We start from the raw sequence: 20,375 nt of genomic DNA on the forward strand, positions 1-20,375 counted from the left end.
AGCATTAGCCGCGAGCCTCGCTGTTTGGAGGAATCCTCGCCGTCCTCTGTCAGCGAGGATTCCCCTGGCGCGTTGAATAGGGTGAGCGGCCGGCGTAGTGGTTAAACGGCGAAGATCGCTTGTTTTCAGAATACGGCCCAATGTACACTATAGGCAGGGTTCAGTTATGGCACTGGCTTCCTCTGTGTATAGAAGGTGAATACATTTTCATTTTACTTTAAGGTAAGCTGCTTTATTTCTTTTCTCCAAGCCATCTCTATATTAATAACAGAAGGACGACTATTATGAGTTACATTATTTCTAAGATGCCGTTACCTCAGCAGTGCACGTCATATACCGAATTACAGCTCATGGCCTGTACATGTACAGAATTCTATTCCCACTGTAATTGGCTACTTTTTTTCGGAGTTATGTGGCAAAACATTAATCTCCCATTGTGAATTTAATGAACTCTCCATCTACACCTGCTGGCTGACCGGGAACCTGTGACCTGCTGAGCGGTCTGGAAACTGTGACAGTTATTTGCAGCCACCCACATTTTCCAAATTCGGCTCCCAAGGGGGTGAAAAGGGGTCTTATGTTCCGCCCAGTAAGCCTTTGCCCGCCTGAAAGCAGACACATCAGCTGGTCTATTCATTCTGTTCTGCTTAGTGTTGCATCATTAGAGGCATTTTCCTGGGAGCACGACAGTTCACACTCTTATCTCTGAAGTGGTTACATGGCGTTTAATGTATGCCAGGTGCTCAGTCATAATCTTCAGCTTTACATCCATAAGTCAATAGACTGGTGGCAGCAGCCAGTAATGTGCGGTTTGATAATAAATAATATAAATCACTTCAATTGCTGATATGAAAAACCAACATCAACCACATTATCAACATTACAGAGGCCTAGGCACATGAAAAGGCTGAATGCCGAAGTTATGTCATATATAATAGGATTCTGGCAGTGTACAGAACGCAGAGCAAGATAGAACCTATAGTGTATTATTGAGATGTTTTCGGCAGTACTATAAAATGTACATAATAATGCATACATCATAAACTCTTGAAAAGCTCTTTGATGTTTCAAACCTTTTCCAGAACATGTTTCATTGAGCAAACCAGATACATATGGATAGAAGGTATACGGTCATTAGGTCGACATGGGTCTAGGTCGACATGGGTCTAGGTCGACATGGGTCTAGGTCAACAGATCATTCGGTCGACACAAGCTTTCGGTCGACATGGACAAGGTCGACAGTCAAAAGGTCGACTTTTTTCACTGTTTTATTAGCCGGCATGGGGCGACAGGCTGAATTTCATGCCCTACTAACCACTACAGTGTGGTGGGAGAATAAAATAGTGTGCTCGAAGCGAGCGGACTCGGTGCTACGTTTCAATGCCCATGTCGACTGTGTCGACATTCGGGTAAAAAAAAAAACTGTGAAAAAACCCATGTTGAGCTTTTGTCTGTCGACCTTGCCCATGTTGACCTAATGCTTATGTCGACCTAATGACCCTTTGACCTAGACCCATGTTGACCTAGACCCATGTCGACCTTTCAGCATCTCAACCTAATGGTGTTGACCCAATGCTTGTAGACTTTCTTCTTGTAGACCTAATGATCCATACCCGGATAGAATACATTACTGCATCTGGATCCTATAGAATGGCCCTCATTACCAAATGCACCCAATGCCATAAGCCACTCAGAGGCAGATTTATTAAGCTCGGTGAAGTGATAAAGTGTCTGGTTTTTATCACCGGCCAATCAGCTCCTACCTGTGAAGTTACAGGCTTGGTTTGAAAAATTACAGGTAGGAGCTGATTGGCCGGTGATAAAAACCAGACACTGGGGGTTATTCTAGTCCATTCTTTCTGACAAAATCCTTCTTAGATGGACAAAACCATGTGCACTGCGGGTGGGGCAGAAGTAACTTGTGCAGAGAGAGTTAGATTTGGGTGGGGTTTTTCTTCAAAGTGAGATCTATATTGAAGTGTAAAATCATGCAGTCAGTATTTTCCCTGCACAGAAACAAAATAACTCACCCAAATCTAATTCTTTCTGCACATGTTACATCTGCCCCCCTGCAGTGCACATGGTTTTGTCCATCTAAGAAGGATTTTGTCAGAAAGAATGAACTAGAATAAACCCCACTATCACTTCACCGAGCTTAATAAATCTACCCCTCATTGTTTAGTATTCAAATAAATTGTTTGATTCAATAAAAGGTGTAGAAAATGATCTTATTCTGCACACTCTTTAATCAGGCAGTAACACCGTAATAGGACTAGCTCTAATCCTGCAATTAAATCATATGCGTTTCATCTACTACTTCATCAGGAGTGTGTTGATTTCTGAGAATTTGCCCCACCCCTTTCCAGTCTCCTGACCCCAGTCCCAGCTGCAACCCCATAGCCTTATCCTAATACCCAAATATTCAAATCCACCGTTTGCACCTCCACAGCAGGAGGGTGTGGCAATGATGACGAGATTTAATACCAATTGCAGTATCAAACCCTCGGGGTGCCTACTTCATTCAAAGACTGAAGCTTGGCATTGGGAAGATGGGCCCAGTCTCTTGGGTTTCCAGGAGACTCAAAACTACCCTGGTCATTCCGGTAGAGTTAGCAAGTATGGAAAAAACCTTACATCCATTACTCAGCAAGTAGAATTCTCAGTGCTGTTCCATTTTGCCAACCAGTGATATGATTCGCTGGTCAGTGGATCATTTTGTGGTTGGGATCAATGAATCCAGATCTTCTAACTCGTTTTGCCAGTTCTTCTGAAAATAATTCACATTTATATAGTTTTCTTACTAGATGTTTTGTACGAGGGAACCCGTATTCTGTGGCAAATAAATTAAGAGTCTTAATAGCGCTGTATCCTTTTATATTTTAACTAGTGATCTTCTATGCGTGCGTCTTAATTTAAGACGCACGCATAGAAGATCACAATGAATGAGAACATCTGAATTTCCTTAAGAGTACAAGTGACAGTGTACTCTTATGGCAACCAAATATATCTTAGCTATCAATGATTTACTACAGTCTATAAATGGTGGCTGACATCGGATTGGTTGCTATGGGAAAGACTGCTACTTGTACTCTATAGAAGATTTGACACATTTTCTCTTATTATTTAATGTGGCATGCTCACACTGAATGCTGGCTACTGGCATTACCTGGAAGATAGGGATGTTTCAAAAATACAAGATAATATCACACCCGCACTTTATGCTATGTAACATCATGGCAAAGGAGGTGCAACACTCTGTGGGCCTGATTCTGGTTCACTCGCAAAAGCAAATTCTCTCCCTAATGGACAAAACCATGTGCACTGCAGGTGGGGCAGATGTAACATGTGCGAAGAGAGTTAGATTTGGGTGGGGTTTGTACTTCAACTGATATCTATATTGAAGTGTAAAAATAAAGCAGCCAGTATTTACCCTGCACAGAAACAAAATAACTTATCTCTCGGAATGGATTTGTTTTACACATTCATTAGGATATAGTGCAGTGTCTCTCAAACCCAGTCCTTATGGCGCACTCACAGTCCAGGCCAGAGGCGGAACTCTGGGAGGCAATGGAGACATCTGCCTCTGAGCTCCTGCTCCCAAGGGGGCACCTCTCCTCCCCTGCGAGTTTACATCACTCCTGTGGCTGAGTTTTGAAATATATATGAGTGTGTGAGGGGGCACCAATATATATCAACTGGGATGAACTTACGTCCCTGGTTCAGGCATTAAGGATATAGCTGCTTTAGTTAAAACACCCTTGGGGAAATTTACTGGGATCGAATGGGTACAAATGCACACCCATTCAACCCTATTTGCTGCCGGGAGCTGCTGGTAATTTATAGAGTGCTGAATTTGGCCAAGTTGCCGAATTTGGCTGTAAGAATATTTGGTACTTGTTTCTTATCACGGCCACAATCGCGGGCATCGTGTGCCTTAACTTTAAGGCACACGATGCGACGCGATGGCCACGATTTCCCCATAGGCTTCAATGTTAAAATATTTTAACATTGAAACTGAGTCCATTTAACATAGTAACAAATGGGAAAAGTCCGAATAAGGGCCATTTCTCATTGGCTATGGCCCCGTCATGTGTGTAAAAAATAATGGCCCCCCATTGTGTCCGCCACCCCCACGATTGACGCGAACCCGAAGCGTGGTGAGCGCAGCGAGCCCGCGAGTGGCGGCGGTGCGCGTCCTCCGACCTTTTCATTCCCCTACTATCCACGTCCAGGTGCCTCCCGCTGTTAACATTGAGATTCCGGGCAGCGTGGGGCGGGAAGGGGTGGGCAGGGGGGCAGGGTGCAGCAATGGGCTGTAAAAGCCCATTGAATATGAATGGGGAAGCGGCATTCATACTGGTGCCGCAATGACAGCGGCACCAGTATAAACGCACGCCCCCAGATGTGATTGGACAGCGGATCCAGCACTGGATCCAGTGGCGCCGGAACGGGGGGGGCGAGGGGGCAGCTTGCCCCCCCCAAAATTACTGAGGCGCCATATGAAAGAAGTATCATCCGGCATCCGGCCGGCCGCCTATATTACATACCAGGCGCCGGGGATGGCTGCTGCTGCTGCCGCCGGGGAGATGTGCATAAGACGCGCCAGCCAATCACTGCCGGCGCATCCCCTCCACATACACTGTGATTGGCGGGCGCGTCTTCTACACATCTCCCCGGCGGCAGCAGCAGCAGCCATCCCCGGCGCCTGGTATGTAATATAGGAGGGCGGATGATAATACCAGAATGTCCAGAATGTCCCTTGGCGCCGGTGCCGTGCACTCCCCCAGCATGCCCGCTCTCCCGCTCCCTGCAGCGCCTGCTCCCCGCTGTGCAATAGACTCCCCGCAGCGCCTGCTCCCCGCTGTCTCTGCAGTGCACAGCAGGGGCCGCGGGACCTGTTACCGGTAATACAGCAGCGGCACAGACAGGGGAGGAATAAAGCCGGCGACAGGAGTGGAATAAAGCCGGCAAATGATCTTTAGCAGCGGCACGGGAGAGGGTTACAGGGGACCCTGCTGCCCTGTGTATAATGCCCATGCATATATGCCGCTGCCAGTGTGTATAGTGCCCGGGGGTAACATATAGCAATTTAGGGGGCGCCAAAATGAGATTATATCTTGCCCCCCCCAACCTAAAAACGTTCCAGCGCCTCTGACTGGATCTGCTGGCCCAATCACACATGCAGGAACGTGAGAGGATGCAGCAGCAGCGCGGAGTCCGGCGCCTGCTGGGAGACTGCCGTTGTCACTCACCCGGACCGGCCGCCGTCACCGCCGAGAAGATGACAGGTGAGTCCGCCGGGTGGTGGGAGGGCAGGTGGGGCGCGCATGTACCGGCGGCGGGCGGCCGCTGCATACCTATGTATGTGCAGTGACGTGCGGTGAGGTCAGTGCCTCCCCAGGCAATGACCTCACCGCACGTCACTGCTGTATAGACAGTTGTCTCTGCCGCTGCACTGTTGCTTAGTATGCAATACATCATTAGGGGGCTGATTCAGAGATGTTCGCAAGTCCATATTGCAGACATATCTGGCTGCTTTCTCACTGAACAAGCTCTGTAGCTGAATATATACAATCATGTATAACTTCAGGTGAGTCGTACATTTATCAGCCCATACTTGGCTGAGTGGGTGTAACTTTGCGCCAACGTTGCTTTTGCACATATGTGTGTGCTATATAAATAACTAGCAATAACTAGGATAAGTGTTCTGCATGTAGATCAGATTGTGAGTGGGAATGCGTCTAACAGGTCAGACAGGTCTCCTGCACCACAGATCGGGCTGGTGCACATGCGGACTGACAGACACTTTCCCTGTGCCTATAGATAGGGGCGATGTATAGGGGTGGCACAAAGATGCAGCTAACAATGAACAAGGGTGAAGATCTGCTTTATTTCCGAGCATGGGATGCATCTGACTTACATGTCCGGTGGCCAATCCCGGGATCGGGATCGTTAGGATTCCAGGATTTGGCCCCAAAATTGTCGGGATTTGAATCCCAGGATTGGAGTTTTCAGGATTAGACTGCGCGTGTGCATGCGGAGTCAAATGCCGCACTCGCTCAGACGCTGCCTGGCTGCTCCCGTCCTGGCTGTACGGCTCTGCGTAGCGTGACGTGGTCAGAGGTCGCGCTGCACAGCCCGCCGGCCGCACCCCCACACCGCCGCTCTCCAGTTACTGCCACTCTACAGTATCAGCCTCACTGCCGGGGATTCCCGGACCCTCTCCGATGTTCAGCCGCTCCCAGACGTGTTGCCCATAACAACCAGATTCCAGCTAGCATTTTCTAAAATCTAATAAAAAAATGATAGCTAAATACTGATACAGAAGCTTAGTAAATCCACCCCTGGAACCTGAGAGATTTTGGGAGAGTTTTCCCATTTTTTAAAAAAACGGCAATCATTTACACTGCAAAAACAGCTTGATTTTGCCACATCATTGATTGCTGTTTTCAAAAACGGGAAAACTCTCCCAAAATCTCTCACACTCTATTACATTTGGCCCCTGAAGTATTTCCAGAGATAAACGCATCTCTAGCTACTAATACCCCTTTCACACCAGAAAATGCAGGGACTTACCCGGGGAAATGGTTTACAAGGAATAAATTCCACAAGAATCATGTTTTGAGTACACGGTGACATCTATTTACAAGATTGTCATCAAACAGGCATCAGCATCATCATCACCTTACTGGACCATATATGGAGTACTCATCATGGTTAGATCATAGTTGGCTTCTGCAAAGATAAATCCCCATTGTCTGATATCATGGACTCATTGACAGTAAGTTCTGTTGTTCGCTTATGTCATTAGTTTTGTGTCCTATACGTTGAGGTTATCTCCATGTTGTGGGAACTAATCTTTTGCTTGGGAATGTATAATTCGGACAGCGGTTACGTCACCTGCAGGTTTAAACAACATCCTGATCATAAGTTTAAGGCAATAAATTAAACCAAGAGAAAATCTGGAAGTTTCCCCTTTGTAACAATGATCACGTTGGCAGTGGACAACTGTTTCTTTTCCAGTTTTTGGGATCTTTAAGCAGAAGTGGTTGGCACCAAGTTTCCAACGTAAGAGTTGACCCTTTGAGCAGAGGAATTTCCGGAACTGCGTTTGAGGAGTCTGTTGATCATATCCCGGCAACAGCTCTTATACTGGTTCCGTGTCAGGCAGTACACAAACGGATCGGACAAAGCTTTGCTGTAGGTCAAACACCGGCTGATGATGCCCCACTGGGAACTGATGGGGGTGGAGGATGAGATCTCAACAAGCCTGGAGTGAAGACAAAGCACGTGAATGGACAAATGAATAGAATAGCCTCACTCATGTCACTTGCTAGGTCATGGGCTTATTGGGAAGATTGCTTTTGGTACTTGTGAATTATCCGGGCTGCCGATTTTGTCCTTAAGTTTAGTTAACTTAAGGACACCTGACCGACCCGATGCCCGCGATTTACCCCCAAATCGCGGGCTTTGTGGCGGTCGCGGCCATTATAAGGGGCCGCGACGCGACCAACGCGATGCCCGCGATTTCCCATAGACAGTAATGTTAAAAGACGCGATGGACCCGATTTCCCATAGACAGCAATGTTAAAATTATTACAGTAATGTTAAATGATGTGCAAAATAAAATGACAATGTGAAATGGGCCAATATGGCCATTTCACATTGGATATGTTTTAAAAAAAAATGTTTCATGGCCCCCCACCACCGTTAAGGCCACCCCGCTATTGACGCCAACCCGAAGCGTGGCGAGCGCAGCCAGCCCGCGAGGGGCGGCGGTACGCGTCCTCCGACCTTTTCATACCCCTACTATCCACGTCGGCGTGGAGTTGAGAATAGAAAGTGTGGCGAGCGCAGCGAGCCACCGAGCCCGAAGCGTGGCGAGCGGACACGGATACCTTCACAGGTATCCGCGTCCCCTCGCAGGCTTCACAGGTGTACGCTGCGCTCGCCACGCTTCGGGGTCGGTGGCTCGCTGCGCTCGCCACACTTTCTATTCTCAACTCCACGCCGACGTGGATAGTAGGGGTATGAAAAGGTCGGAGGACGCGTACCGCCGCCCCTCGCGGGCTCGCTGCGCTTGCCACGCTTCGGGTTGGCGTCAATAGCGGGGTGGCGTTAACGGTGGTGGGGGGCCATGAAACATTTTTTTTTAAAACATATCCAATGTGAAATGGCCATATTGGCCCATTTCACATTGTCATTTTATTTTGCACATCATTTAACATTACTGTAATAATTTTAACATTGCTGTCTATGGGAAATCGGGTCCATCGCGTCTTTTAACATTACTGTCTATGGGAAATAGACGCATAAGGGGCTGCGTCGGTCGCGTCGCAGCCCCTTATAATGGCCGCGACCGACGCGATGCCCACGATTTTTCGGGCGCGATGAAAAAATCGGCAGCCCAGATAACTCACAAGTACCTTGCTTTTTTGGATCGATATACCAGTAGTAATTTTTTTTAGAAAGTATATTTAAAGAGTACATCATATGGTCTAGTCAGTTGTCTCTATGGTTGTTGTTATCCTTAGAAAAGTGAACTGTATAGTACTGTATAGTTAGTGCTCTTTTATAGACAGTATATACCAGTGGTTATCAGTGGTTGTCAGTAATAGTAGGCAGGTCCTTCAGTCTGGACCAGATGTCCAAATCTGCTCCTGACTGCCCTGCATCACTGCCAGCAGTTCTGCTATGAAAATGCAGTTTTTTCCTTGCAGCCACAGTTGCTGGAGAAAATGAAGGAGGAGCTGTTGCCATGTCCGCTTCAGATGAAAATCTCCTGACTAGCAGGTCTTTGCACCACTGCAGCCTTGTGTCTGCTGGATGGAGAGATACAACGTAGGCTTTAAACCTAGGATCCAGCACGGTGGCCAAAATGTAGTGTTCTGATTTCAACAGATTGACCACCCATGAATCCTGGCAAAGAGAATGAAGGGCTCCATCCACAAGTCCCACATGATTAGCGGAATCGCTCCATTTTAGCTCCTCCTTTACTTTCTCCAGCTGCTTCAGCAAATGCCTGATGTGGAGAATGACCTGACCCAAGCTGGCAGTGTCTGAACTGACTTCATGGGCAAGATTTAGTGAAGTGCGATTTTATCACACTTTCCGAAATCGCACCAAATCGCACTTTTTGAAATCGCATTATTTGCCCGATTTTCGCATCTTTAATGAGATGCGAATTTGCGGCAAAAAAGTGCGATAAAGTGCGATATGATGCGATTTTCAGACATTCCTGAGCATAACCAGCCCCAGGCTCAAAGAGCTGGTCCTGGTTTCATAAAATCACGGGGCAAAACAAATAGGGGTCCCAAGATTTTATAAAACCAGCACCAGGCTCAAGGGCCAGTCCTGGTTCCCAAAATACGGGGGACAAAATGAGTAGGGGTCCCCCGTATTTCCAGAACCAGCACCGGGCCCAACCAGCCAGCAGGGTAATGCCACAGCCGGGGGGAGACTTTTTATACAAGTCCCCCCAGCCAAAGCATTCACCCCCTGACCGGTCAGCATGGGCAGGGGTCCTGGGGGAGTGGGGACCCCCCCAAAGAAGGGGTCCCCCCCCCCCCTCCAGAACTTACCTGCCCTTGCTGAAGTCCGGGGCTGTCCTCGATGCCCATGGGTGGGCATCGAACTGATTATAGTGTAAAAAAATAGAAAAACTGTTGTGTATTGCTGTGGCACTAAAAGTCCCAGCAAGCCTGCACCGCATGCAGGGACTTGGAGAACCACAAGTCCAAGCATGCGGGGCAATAAAGGGCCCACTGGGACTAGTAGTGCCCCAGCAGTACAAATAGTTAAAAACCACACAGACACGCTTACAGTACAAGTTTAAAACACACGGAGCCCATACATTCCAACTCACCTGCCTTGATAGAAGATTGGTCCCCTTGTCCAGTAGAATCCATAGTGGGGAACCTGTGGAAGCAAATTACACTCACCACGCTGATCTTCGGGACTTCTCTGGACCTCTGCAACGCTGTCCGGTATCTGGGGGCGGGTTTGTTTACATCCGGAGCTCCGCCCCCCAGACCGGGACTTAACCCCGCCTACCAGCCAATCATAGTCTGGCATGGGTGTTTTCCTGTGTCGACATTCAGGCAAAAACGTTAAAAACCAATGTTGACCTTTTGCCTGTCGACCTTCCAATTGTCGACTTAATTCTTGTATTGACCTAAGCCCTGTCGACCTTCAGAGGTCGATCCAATGCATATCGACCTTAATTTGGTCAACCCAATGACCCATACCCCTTATATAGGATCCAAAACCCGTGCGAACCTGACAGGGGGAAGATGACATTTTGCCTCAATTTGGGATCCAAATCTGGCAGGGAACCCCGAGCCGGCCTTGGATCCCGCCTCGAATCGTGAAGCTATGTTGTACATACAGTAGTAACCAATCAAATTCTGTCTTCTCTATTGCATCATAGAAAATAATAGACAAAATCTGATTGGTTGCTTTTTTTAGAACCTTAAGTGAATGTTTCCCATAGCTCAGGCATTCCCAACCACGGTCCTCAAGGCACACCAACAGTGCAGGTTTTGCAGATATCCAGGCTTGAGCACAGGTGACTTAATTAGTATCTGAGGGATTCTGATTAAACCATCTGTGCTGAAGCCTGGATATCACTAAAACCTGCACTGTTGGTGTGCCTTGAGGAAAAAGTATGTGCAGCGCATACTTTTTATACCGTACTATGTGATGCGCGGGAGCGCGCATCGCATAGTACAGAACGGAGCCGGTCCACTACGGACCGTGTATGGGCTCCTTTACTAGTGTATGGGCACCTTAAGAGCTGTGGTGTGTCTTTCAATGCTTATGATGGATTGGGCAGGAAATACTGTATCACTCATTACATTGTATTTAGTAACAAAGAGTCAGTTTAACTTGTACTGTGCCTTTAAGTTCAAGATATGAAAAGATCAATTGTTTTTTGTTTGTTTTTTTTTAGTTTTTCTAATGGTGTTTCTCCATAACATTTATATTTTCATAGTTTAAAAAAATATTACTTTGGTTCAGTGTTGCATTTCAAATTGACCAATGAACTGTCGTTGCTTAAAGGCCCTGTCTCAAGCAGGGCCCTCCTGACTCTCACCTGGTGATTACGTATGGGGTGAAGCACAGCAGGAATGTCCCAATGAATGTGATTATTTTTTTGGTAGCTCGTTGCCTCCTCCTCTTCTGTTCTTCCAGACATTTCTGCCTCACACTAAGGGAAGTAAGAGAGAGACCTCATTACAGTATAAGTATACACAAGATAAGAACCTTATGGAAATCCGCCTTTCCCCAGAGAGAGTCTGTTCACTGTGTGGGTGCACGCACCTGCCATATACACATGAACAATGACCCCGCATACTCCCACCATCAGTCCCCATGCGAATGTTCTGGTCCGTGCGAACGGACCAGAATAACCCCCATAGATCGTAAGCTCCAGGGCAGGGAATAATGTGAATGTTCAACTATTCTCTGTAAAGCACTACGGAATATGAGTGCGCTATATACAGTAAATAACTGCTATCAATAATAATAATAATAATCATCATTTTTATTATTATGTTTGAGTATTTATTATAGGATGACTTTTTAACCACACATTCTCCCACCTCATGGTAGGACTCCTGATACTTCTTACTGGAAGCTACTCTCTGGTCCAGTGCACTGATCAAATGGATCAAATCCATACACACACTAAAGTTGATCGAAGAAGCTGCTACCACTGTGCATATGGTGCAGGTCTATGTTCCTAAAATGCAGGTTGTGGTCTCAGTTCTAGTAATTGTAGCAGATACTATGGCTATTGTCCTTATTTGAGTCACTGGCCAAGAGGAAGGGGGTTTCTGGGCACCACCAGAACCCCTCGACCTCAACACACATTTCGCTAAACAATCGATGTTAGAAAATGAAAAAAGATAAACATACACAGAACCACTTTTTCTTTCAGGTACATTATAATGCCATTTCATCCAAACTGGCTGGTTAGTGTTCCAATGGTATTTGTTTGGTGAGTATACTATGTATATACAACAATATATGTATCAAACTGTGCAGTGGGCTGGTGTTTACGAAGAGCCTTAAGTTCTGTCATGACTCCCATGTTACTATTCCTCCTTCATCTGAGGACTTGTCCCTACACTCACACACACATTATGGACTAGAATACTCGCAGAGGCTCCGATCATAGGCGTGCGCACGGGGGGTGCCGGGGGTGCACAGGCACCTCCAAATGCCCGCCGGCACCCCCCCACGCGATTGCACGCAAAATGCTCAAAATTCTCAGCAGCACCATTAGCCGGCGGCGGTCAGGACAATCTTACTTGCCTGCCGCCGCCGCTGCCGATATCCAGCCTGGAAGCGCTGGACGGGCTGTGGGCTCCATTCAAGATAGCCCCGCCTCTATAAACGTCACACACGCTAGCGTGATGTGGTGACGTCGCAGCGCACACCGACCCGTCCTCCTGCCCATGCTCCCCGTCCTCCTGCCCGCGTTCCCATCCTCCTGCTCCCTGAGAGAGCAAGCCCAGCAGCTTCACGCACCCTGGCTGAGGCAGTGAATGATCCGCACTGAGCAGGAGCCAGCGTGAGTCCTGGCTGCCTGCAGTGTTCCTCCTAGGATCAAGCAAGTTAGGTTTTTATTCATAGGCGAAAAATGAGCAATTAACCCCTTGAGTGGTGGGTTTTGCTAGGGCAGGACAAAGCTAATAGGGCAGGTTTGTCCTGCACCAGCAAAACCCACCACAGATATTAGGAAGCCTCCGCTCCCCCCTTCACCTCTGCTCCCCCCCCCCCTCACCTCCCATCCAGGGTTAGTACACCAAAGCTAGCTCCCCTGCTGCCACTTCCCCCTGCCGCCTGTCAGTCATCACACAGGCGGCAGGCTCGGGAATGTTTTGCGGCGGCTCGGGAGGACTCAGGTGCCTGAACTCTCCCGAGTCCCCCCGAGCTGCGACGACCATGCCCGAGCCTGCCTCCTTCGTCACTATGAATGGCGGCTGGCGGCAGGGGAGCTTCAGGTATGATCGCCGGGGCGAGGGAGGCGACACAATAAATCATCTGTGTAAGTTCCTGCCAACACTGTATTTTAATATAATTTAGTTTGCATTGATGCCCAGTAGGCGGTGATAGACACGCCCAGTGGGTGGTGATAGACACGCCCAATAGGTGGTATAGAAATGCCCCTCCAATTGTGCACCTACTAATAAAATGGGCTGCGCACGCCTATGGCTCCGATGGTGGGCGTATGTGCAGGGTCATTTCTGTGCATATGCAGAGTGAGTGCGGCCACGTCAAACAGGGTGTTCGCCAGGCCCTTGCGAATGGGTAGCGGCCAGGCCACCATTCACAAGGCGGGGTTTGGTGGACTTGCAAGGCTGCGAATCCGCAGCCTTGCGAATCAACCAGTATAACCCCCTATGGTGTGTGTGTCTGTGTTTAGCAAGAGCACTTTCTCTCAATCTTACACACACACGCGCACACACACACTATCCAAGTAACAAAATAAAACACACATACATCAAAAACTGTCATTAAGTTTCAACACTCAGTTTCCTGTATCAAAATGGAGTTTATAGCAGAGAATGATTGATATATTCTATGATCTGAATCTTATCAAACTTTTCCCTAAAGCTGCATTGTAACTTGGTCCAGAGGACAGATCTACACTTAATACACTTATTCAGGTTAAGGGATACAGCGCTCCCTCAAAACCCACTTTTTTCGACTAGCCTATCCCTCCTCCTAACCTCTTTTGATCCTCCTATCCTGCCTCCGTTCCCCTCCGTTCCTACTTATCCTATTGTATTTCGTTCGTCCACCCACCTATTTTTAGTATGTTAACTCTTATGAGCAGGGCCCTCCTTCCTCACGTACTCACCCTACCTCATTACCTCACCTGTGCTCCTGTCCTGTTCTTCCCTTCCTCTACTTCATCTTCGGTCTCCTTGACTATTTTGACACCTACTTCTGAACTGATGCTGATTTTAGTTCTACCAGCTATACCCCTATTTATACTGTATCTTTCTACACACCCTGTACGTTACCTTGTAATTTGTTTTTTTTGTTTTTGTTTGCTATGTACGGCGCTGCGGACACTTTGTGGCGCCTTATAAATAAACGTACTACTACTACTACTACTACTACTACTGTTGTGTCACCTGTTACAGTAACATGACAAGCATCACTGTGTGTGTGTACACACATACACACACACACACAGAGCTGGTGCACCTCTGCCAGTGACAAGCAATGTTTCCTCTGTGTTGATCGATGATGTCATTTAGAGAACACAGCCAGCCTCACTTACATAATCCAGCGCATCCACAAATCAATGCTCAGTGTTGTATTACCCAGGCAGCATGTATCTATCCTGGCTTTCTTTTATCAAATTATTTTTAGACAATAGTCCCAGACAACATCCTATCTGCTGTGTCATTATTGCATCTCTCCCTGTCAGGATCACAGAGAGCTGGCTTAGTGAGCCGGGTTTGTATGCTGTAATATTTGCAGCTATGGATGTAAATTGGCATGTGGGTGGCAGTTGTCACAAAGTTTCCTGCAAAGTCTATTGCGCTTCATTCATAATGTTCAAACAGGGGACAGTAGGTTAAAACACACTTGATATTGTGTAGTGACAGAATCAGTCAGTGACCACTTGTCACTGTCACCAGTTTAAACCCACAGTTGCACGTAAGGCAATACCCACTCATGTAGCTCTTACAGTAATGCATAATACCTGGGGTGTAGATCCACCAGCAGTACTAGAGTTTGCATTGTGATCACATCTATCCTCCTGCAGTGGGAACGAGCTACCTTCAGCACCTGCAGGTAGGTGACACACAGCACCAGAAAGGACAGGAGGAAGCTGAGTAGGTGGAACAGGACAATGAATGCCAGGAAGGATGCCCCCTCCTCTGGGTCCTTGTTGTAGAGGGTGCAGGAGCCGTAGGTCTTGTGGTAGCCCACCCAGGACAAGCAGAGGGCCACAGTGGGGAAGGACAGGGAGTGGATCCAGGAATACAGGAGAATGACAGCAGCATCCTTATACCTCATCTTTGAGTGATAGCTCAGTGGGAAGACCACAGCCACCCAGCGGTCAATGCTCAGAGCTGCCATGCTCAGCATGGAGTTACTGGTCAGGAAAGTTTCCAAGAAGCCCACTGCCCGGCACAGCCCTTCCCCTCCGGGCTGGTGCCCACGCATGACCCCCACTAGTGTCAGTGGCATGTTGATGACGGTGAGCAGCAGGTTGCAGAGGGTAAGGTTGAGGGTGAACAAGCCTGGCACCTGCCCGCGGAGGGCAGAGCAGCTCAGGAAGCAGATCAGCACCATCCCGTTGGACAGCAGCGCAGCGAGGATCAGCGCAATCACCAGCGAGCAGCCAGCTATCCCCCACAGCTCCATTGCTGGAGCCCCCCCTGACTAGGCATCCTCCTTGGCACCCGTGCCTGATGGCATCCTGCAGGCTAGCACACCAGCTCCTGCCCGGTGGAAGTGTCTTCTTCTTCTATTGCAGCAGAAGTTCCCCCTGGTGTTTAATTCATGAGTGGGGCACATCCAGCAGCAGAGGTGAGCTGGTGTCTGTAGTATTCATTTCCACGGGCTCCCTTGCAGGACTATACATGAAGCCTATTGCAGAATCAGGGATTTGCGGTGCTGGCAGTGGGTAGGGGAGGGTTTATAGGAGACAAGTAATGCAACATGCTTCATCCTCTGAGCATCAGTCCAACAGCATAGGCTGAGGAACACGCTCACCCCACAGAGCCTGAACCATACCAGGTCATCCTAGATCACTGGGTTCAGGCTATACCATGTACAGAGAGCACTGGAGGCACTGAGTGACCACAGCCTGTACACATATGTATATGGACAGTAACATGATGCATGCATGTTATCCAAGGCTGCAGGGGGACTGGGAGAAATAACCTTTATACCTGTGGTTGTATTACTTTCCAACTATTCAAATATTGGGTGTGCATGGTGGTACTTGTAGTCCTACAAGTCACAATATGCAGGATGTACAGTATAACTCAATGCTCATAGTTAAATTGCAGAAATAAAGTTGACACATCTGGAAATAGAATTTCCCCTGCTCCCTGATCATTCTAGTAACCTGTACCATGAGTGTTCCTATTCTCATTAGCTAGCACATAACTGTAACAGAAGTACAGACTCACACTCCTATATAGATCAGGTTAGCTGGTATTAGAACACACTGTTCATAGCCTGTGTCTGCCTGCATCCCACCAGTAACACACGGACACAGGTAATAACAGGGAATGAAATCCCATTTATTATTGAAACACCGGGAGCAGTACCTGTAGTTGTTCCTCTTAAGGGACCAGATGCAATAAGATTCAAAAAGTGATACAATGGAGAGTGATAAACAGCCAGTCAATCAGATCCTGCCTGACATTTTTCAAACACAGTCTATGACATGGCAGGTAGGAGCTGATTGGCTGGCTGTTTATCACTCTCCATTTTATCACTTTTGAAGCTTAGTGAAACTGGGCCAGTGCGTACACTGGCCGATATATCGACCGTTCGATTGCACGGCCGATATATTGATGCATCGGGCACTGTATACGAGTGATAAATCTGTGAACGGCGTAAGCAGATATATCGCGTCGGCTGTACAACACAGCCGATGCCCGATATATCTAGAGATATATCAGCGCATCTTGCTGTGTGTAAAGGCGATCCACCAACTGCCCGTACAGCCGCACCGGGAGCTGCCGCTGATTGACAGCTCAGTGGGCGGGAGCTCCCTCTCTCGCAAGTTTGAAACAGATCATTTTGCTTTCACTTTTTGTTCCTTATTCACATTAAGACACCGTAATTTGATCTGTCACGTGGCCTCTAATAATCACTGCAGTACTTCACCTAACAGGGGCGAGGAGTATTTAGCCTTTTATATATAAAGATAAATGGGAGCATTTATTTTTGTAATGGGTTTCTGAACATCCTGCACTCTATTTACTATAATTCTTTTCAGGCTTAGAGGATATATCACTGACAGGACCCGGCATCGGCAAGTGCAGCTGATGTTGGCAGCGACAGGCCGGGGGGCAGTCACCTGTCCCCTGTCGGGATTCCCTCCCATGAACAAATCATACTTAGCATGTAAAAAAACGATAGCTTGTCTCAAACAGTGGTTTATGTGATGACTGATCCCTGGGGAAGTGGAAACCCCCTCACCCCCCACATGTTTCTTATGAGACGATTGTGAGATGATTTGGAACCCTTTGTGGTGTCCTTTAAATAAAATATAATGATAGATAACTATGATAATTGGACAAATGTATCTGATTCAGACTTGTACGGTATTGCACAGCCAGGAGGAAGCGGCTGTGCAATGTCTCACAGCTAATATGCTAATGCAGCCTTGTGTAAATAGGCCCCTCCTACTTCCACTGCTGTTTCTCAAGATGCACCATGGGATCACTCTGTGGGACCATCGGTCATGTCTGAAACATTCAGGTTACTCTCATTTTAGTCTAAAGTCCTCAGCCAAGTTCAGTTAATCTGCGTCCCCAGAAACTTACCTCAGCTCCATTCAGGTAATGGATTTGGTTGCCGCCCCTTTCTTGCCCCCAAATGTTTCTAGCCTGTCAATCGATTGATGACCAGAACCTGTGCTGCACATTTGCAAAACAGATCCTGACAATGCGCAACGTCCACACCGTTGGACTTGTAATGCTGACCATTACCGTACAAGCTGAAACAGGCCAAAAATCACAATAATCCAGTCAGCCAGACGTCAGAATTCCGGAAAATGGGCCAAAGTAATTTTCTGTGCCCTTATCATACTATTGGGCCCATTAAATCAGAGCCATTCCTAGTCATAGGGAAAGTAGGCACATATCTAGGCCAGGCAGTGGCAGGCAAGCAGGGTGATCGCATTGTAGTGCTCACCCGCTCTTGCCTGCTGCTATTATACTATGAGGTGCTGTCCCCATCACCATTAGTCCTAGTGTCCCAGAATGCTGGTGCCAGGTGCGACATCACGCATAGCATTATGTGCGGGGGGAGAGAGGATGGAGGAGAAGCAGCAGCAGCTCTCACCAATGCACTGCAACTCAAGCTTACCCACCGGCCCTGATACTGCTGGAGGGACACAAGCGGGAGACATTAAATTTGTGTAAAGAGGGTTGCATAATGTAAAAGGAAAATGGGGTGGTGTAATGTGAATAAGGAGCAATAACAGCTGGTATAATTTGATTAAGGAATGGTATTGGGTGGTGTAAAGTAACTATGTAGAATTACAGGGTGATGTAATGTGAATAAGGAGCACTAAGAGGAGGTTTGATGTGAAAAAGGAGCAGTACAGGGTGGCTTAATGTGAATAAGGAACCCTATGGGTGGTGTATTTTTAATAAGGAGCACTAAGGGATGGTGTATTGTGAATAAGGTGCACTAAGGGGTAGTGAATGTGAATAAGGAGCACAATGGGGTGGTGTAATGTGAATAAGCAACTCTGTGGGGTGGTGTAATGTGAATAAGCAACACTGTGGGGTGGTATAATGTGAATAAGGAACCCTATGGGGTGGTGTATTTTTAACAAGGAGCACTAAGGGATGGTGTTATTTGAATAAGGAGCTCTAAGGGGTAGTGAATGTGAATAAGGAGCACTATGGGGTGGTGCAATGTGAATAAGGAGCACTAGGGGGTATTGTAATGTGAATAAGGAACACTAAGGTGGTGTTGTTTAAGCGCTATAGGGTGGTGTAATTTGATTAAGGAGTACTAAGCGGTGGTGTTATGTGTAAGGATCCCTTTGCATTATGGTGCCACTTGTGATATGCAAATGGAATAATGAAGGTAATAAATCTTACATGGCTGACAACACAGGGACAAGCACAGATGACAGCTTGTCATCACATATTAATGACTCCAAGAGAGTTTTATTCAATAAAGCATTATGTAAAATTTTATTTACATTTACCAATATAGCAATAACATATTCCACAGTGGTGTACAATTAAATAAATGTATTCAAGCACAAGAGTCCCGGCCAGCTGTGGCCGCTTAGGGGTGAATACTAAGATAGAAGATGGGACGTTGCCCATAGGAACCAATCAGATTCTACTGTGTCTATTATCTTATAGAAGGTGATATATAAATAAGTAGCATCTGATTGGTTGCTATGGGCAACATCCCATCTTCAATAGAACTCCCATCTTAGTAAATTTACCCATTAGAATCTAATTTGCCTTTTATTTAGAAACATAGAATGTGCAGGGCTGGTGCCACCACTAGGCAAGGTTAGGCATTTGCCTAGGGCGCTGGCCACTGGAGGGTGGTAGTGAGCTGGCCTGCAGCAGTAGCAGAAGCAGCAGCAGGAAGCTACTACGCACACTATGTACCGCAGTCCGCAGAGGAGAGGAGGATCAAGAAGAAGCTGCCTGAAGACTCAGACTCTACAGCAACAAGTGCAGCTATAATGTAAGTATTCGGTCCCCCCCGCCCCCCCCCCCACCCCCCGCCGAAGCCCGCCCGTGTACTACCTTACTACCTTGCTGCCGCTGCGATGCCAGGCACTGACAGACTAGTCAGTCGCAAGTCATCAGGCCTGGCCTACAGCCGGCAAGTCAGTGTCAGCGGCAGTGAGCAATGCTTTCTTGTAAATCTCCGGCGGGTGGAGGAGCCGCCGCCGCCCGCTCCCCTCCCTCCCCCCACCTGCCCAGCTACTCGTGACACAGTCCGAGCTGGATGGTGGCAGTGATTTTTTTTACAAGGTGGTGGTGGTGGTGGTGGTGGGGGGGTGTCACTGGCAGTAATTTTTTTACAAGGTGGTGTTTCCTTGCCACTGCAGTGCAATCAGTGTATTAAGACCAGGTAACAAGAGCAGATGATGTTACTCTCTCCCCGGTGACCCCCTTCTTCCTCCCTCTATGGGGGGGGGGGCGGTATCCTGTAGGTTTGCCTAGGGCGCCTAGATGCCTTGCACTGGCCCTGAGAATGTGACGGCAGATAAGAACCACTTGGCCCATCTAGTCTGCCCCTTTTTAAACATGTTACCTCAAACCATATTTGATCCTTATTTTTTTGTAAGGATATCAATATGCCTATCCCAAGCATGTTTACATTGTACTACTGTATTTGCGTGTACCACCTCTGATGGGAGGCTATTCCACTTATCTACTACTCTTTCTGTGAAGTAATTCTTCCTCACATTTCCCCTGAATCTTCCTCCCTCTAGTTTCAGTGCATGTCCTCGTGTTCTGCTGCTCCTCTTCCTGTGAAGAATGTCTCCCACCTGTACCTTGTTAAAACCCTTGATGTATTTGAAAGATTTTATCATGTCCCCCCTTTCCCTTCTCTGCTCTAAAGTATACATATTAAGATCTTTTAGTCTTTCCTGGTACGTTTTGTGATGTAGG

General features: G+C 47.5%; 1 protein-coding gene across 1 annotated transcript; it reads right to left on the reverse strand.

The window, feature by feature from the left end:
* Window positions 1-5,424: 5,424 nt before the first annotated feature.
* On the reverse strand, window positions 5,425-15,719 carry GPR26 (G protein-coupled receptor 26). The gene is made up of 3 exons (XM_083149429.1): window positions 14,729-15,719; window positions 11,096-11,209; window positions 5,425-7,270 (listed from the first exon to the last, which is right to left on the reverse strand). Exons 1-3 carry the CDS (start codon window positions 15,394-15,396, stop codon window positions 7,036-7,038), a joined length of 1,017 nt encoding a protein of 338 aa, XP_083005555.1. The 5' UTR covers window positions 15,397-15,719; the 3' UTR covers window positions 5,425-7,035.
* Window positions 15,720-20,375: the final 4,656 nt, after the last annotated feature.

This window comes from Crinia signifera, chromosome 6 (genome assembly GCF_055691185.1).
Source record: "Crinia signifera chromosome 6, ASM5569118v1, whole genome shotgun sequence".
Classification (NCBI taxonomy): Eukaryota; Metazoa; Chordata; class Amphibia; order Anura; family Myobatrachidae; genus Crinia; species Crinia signifera.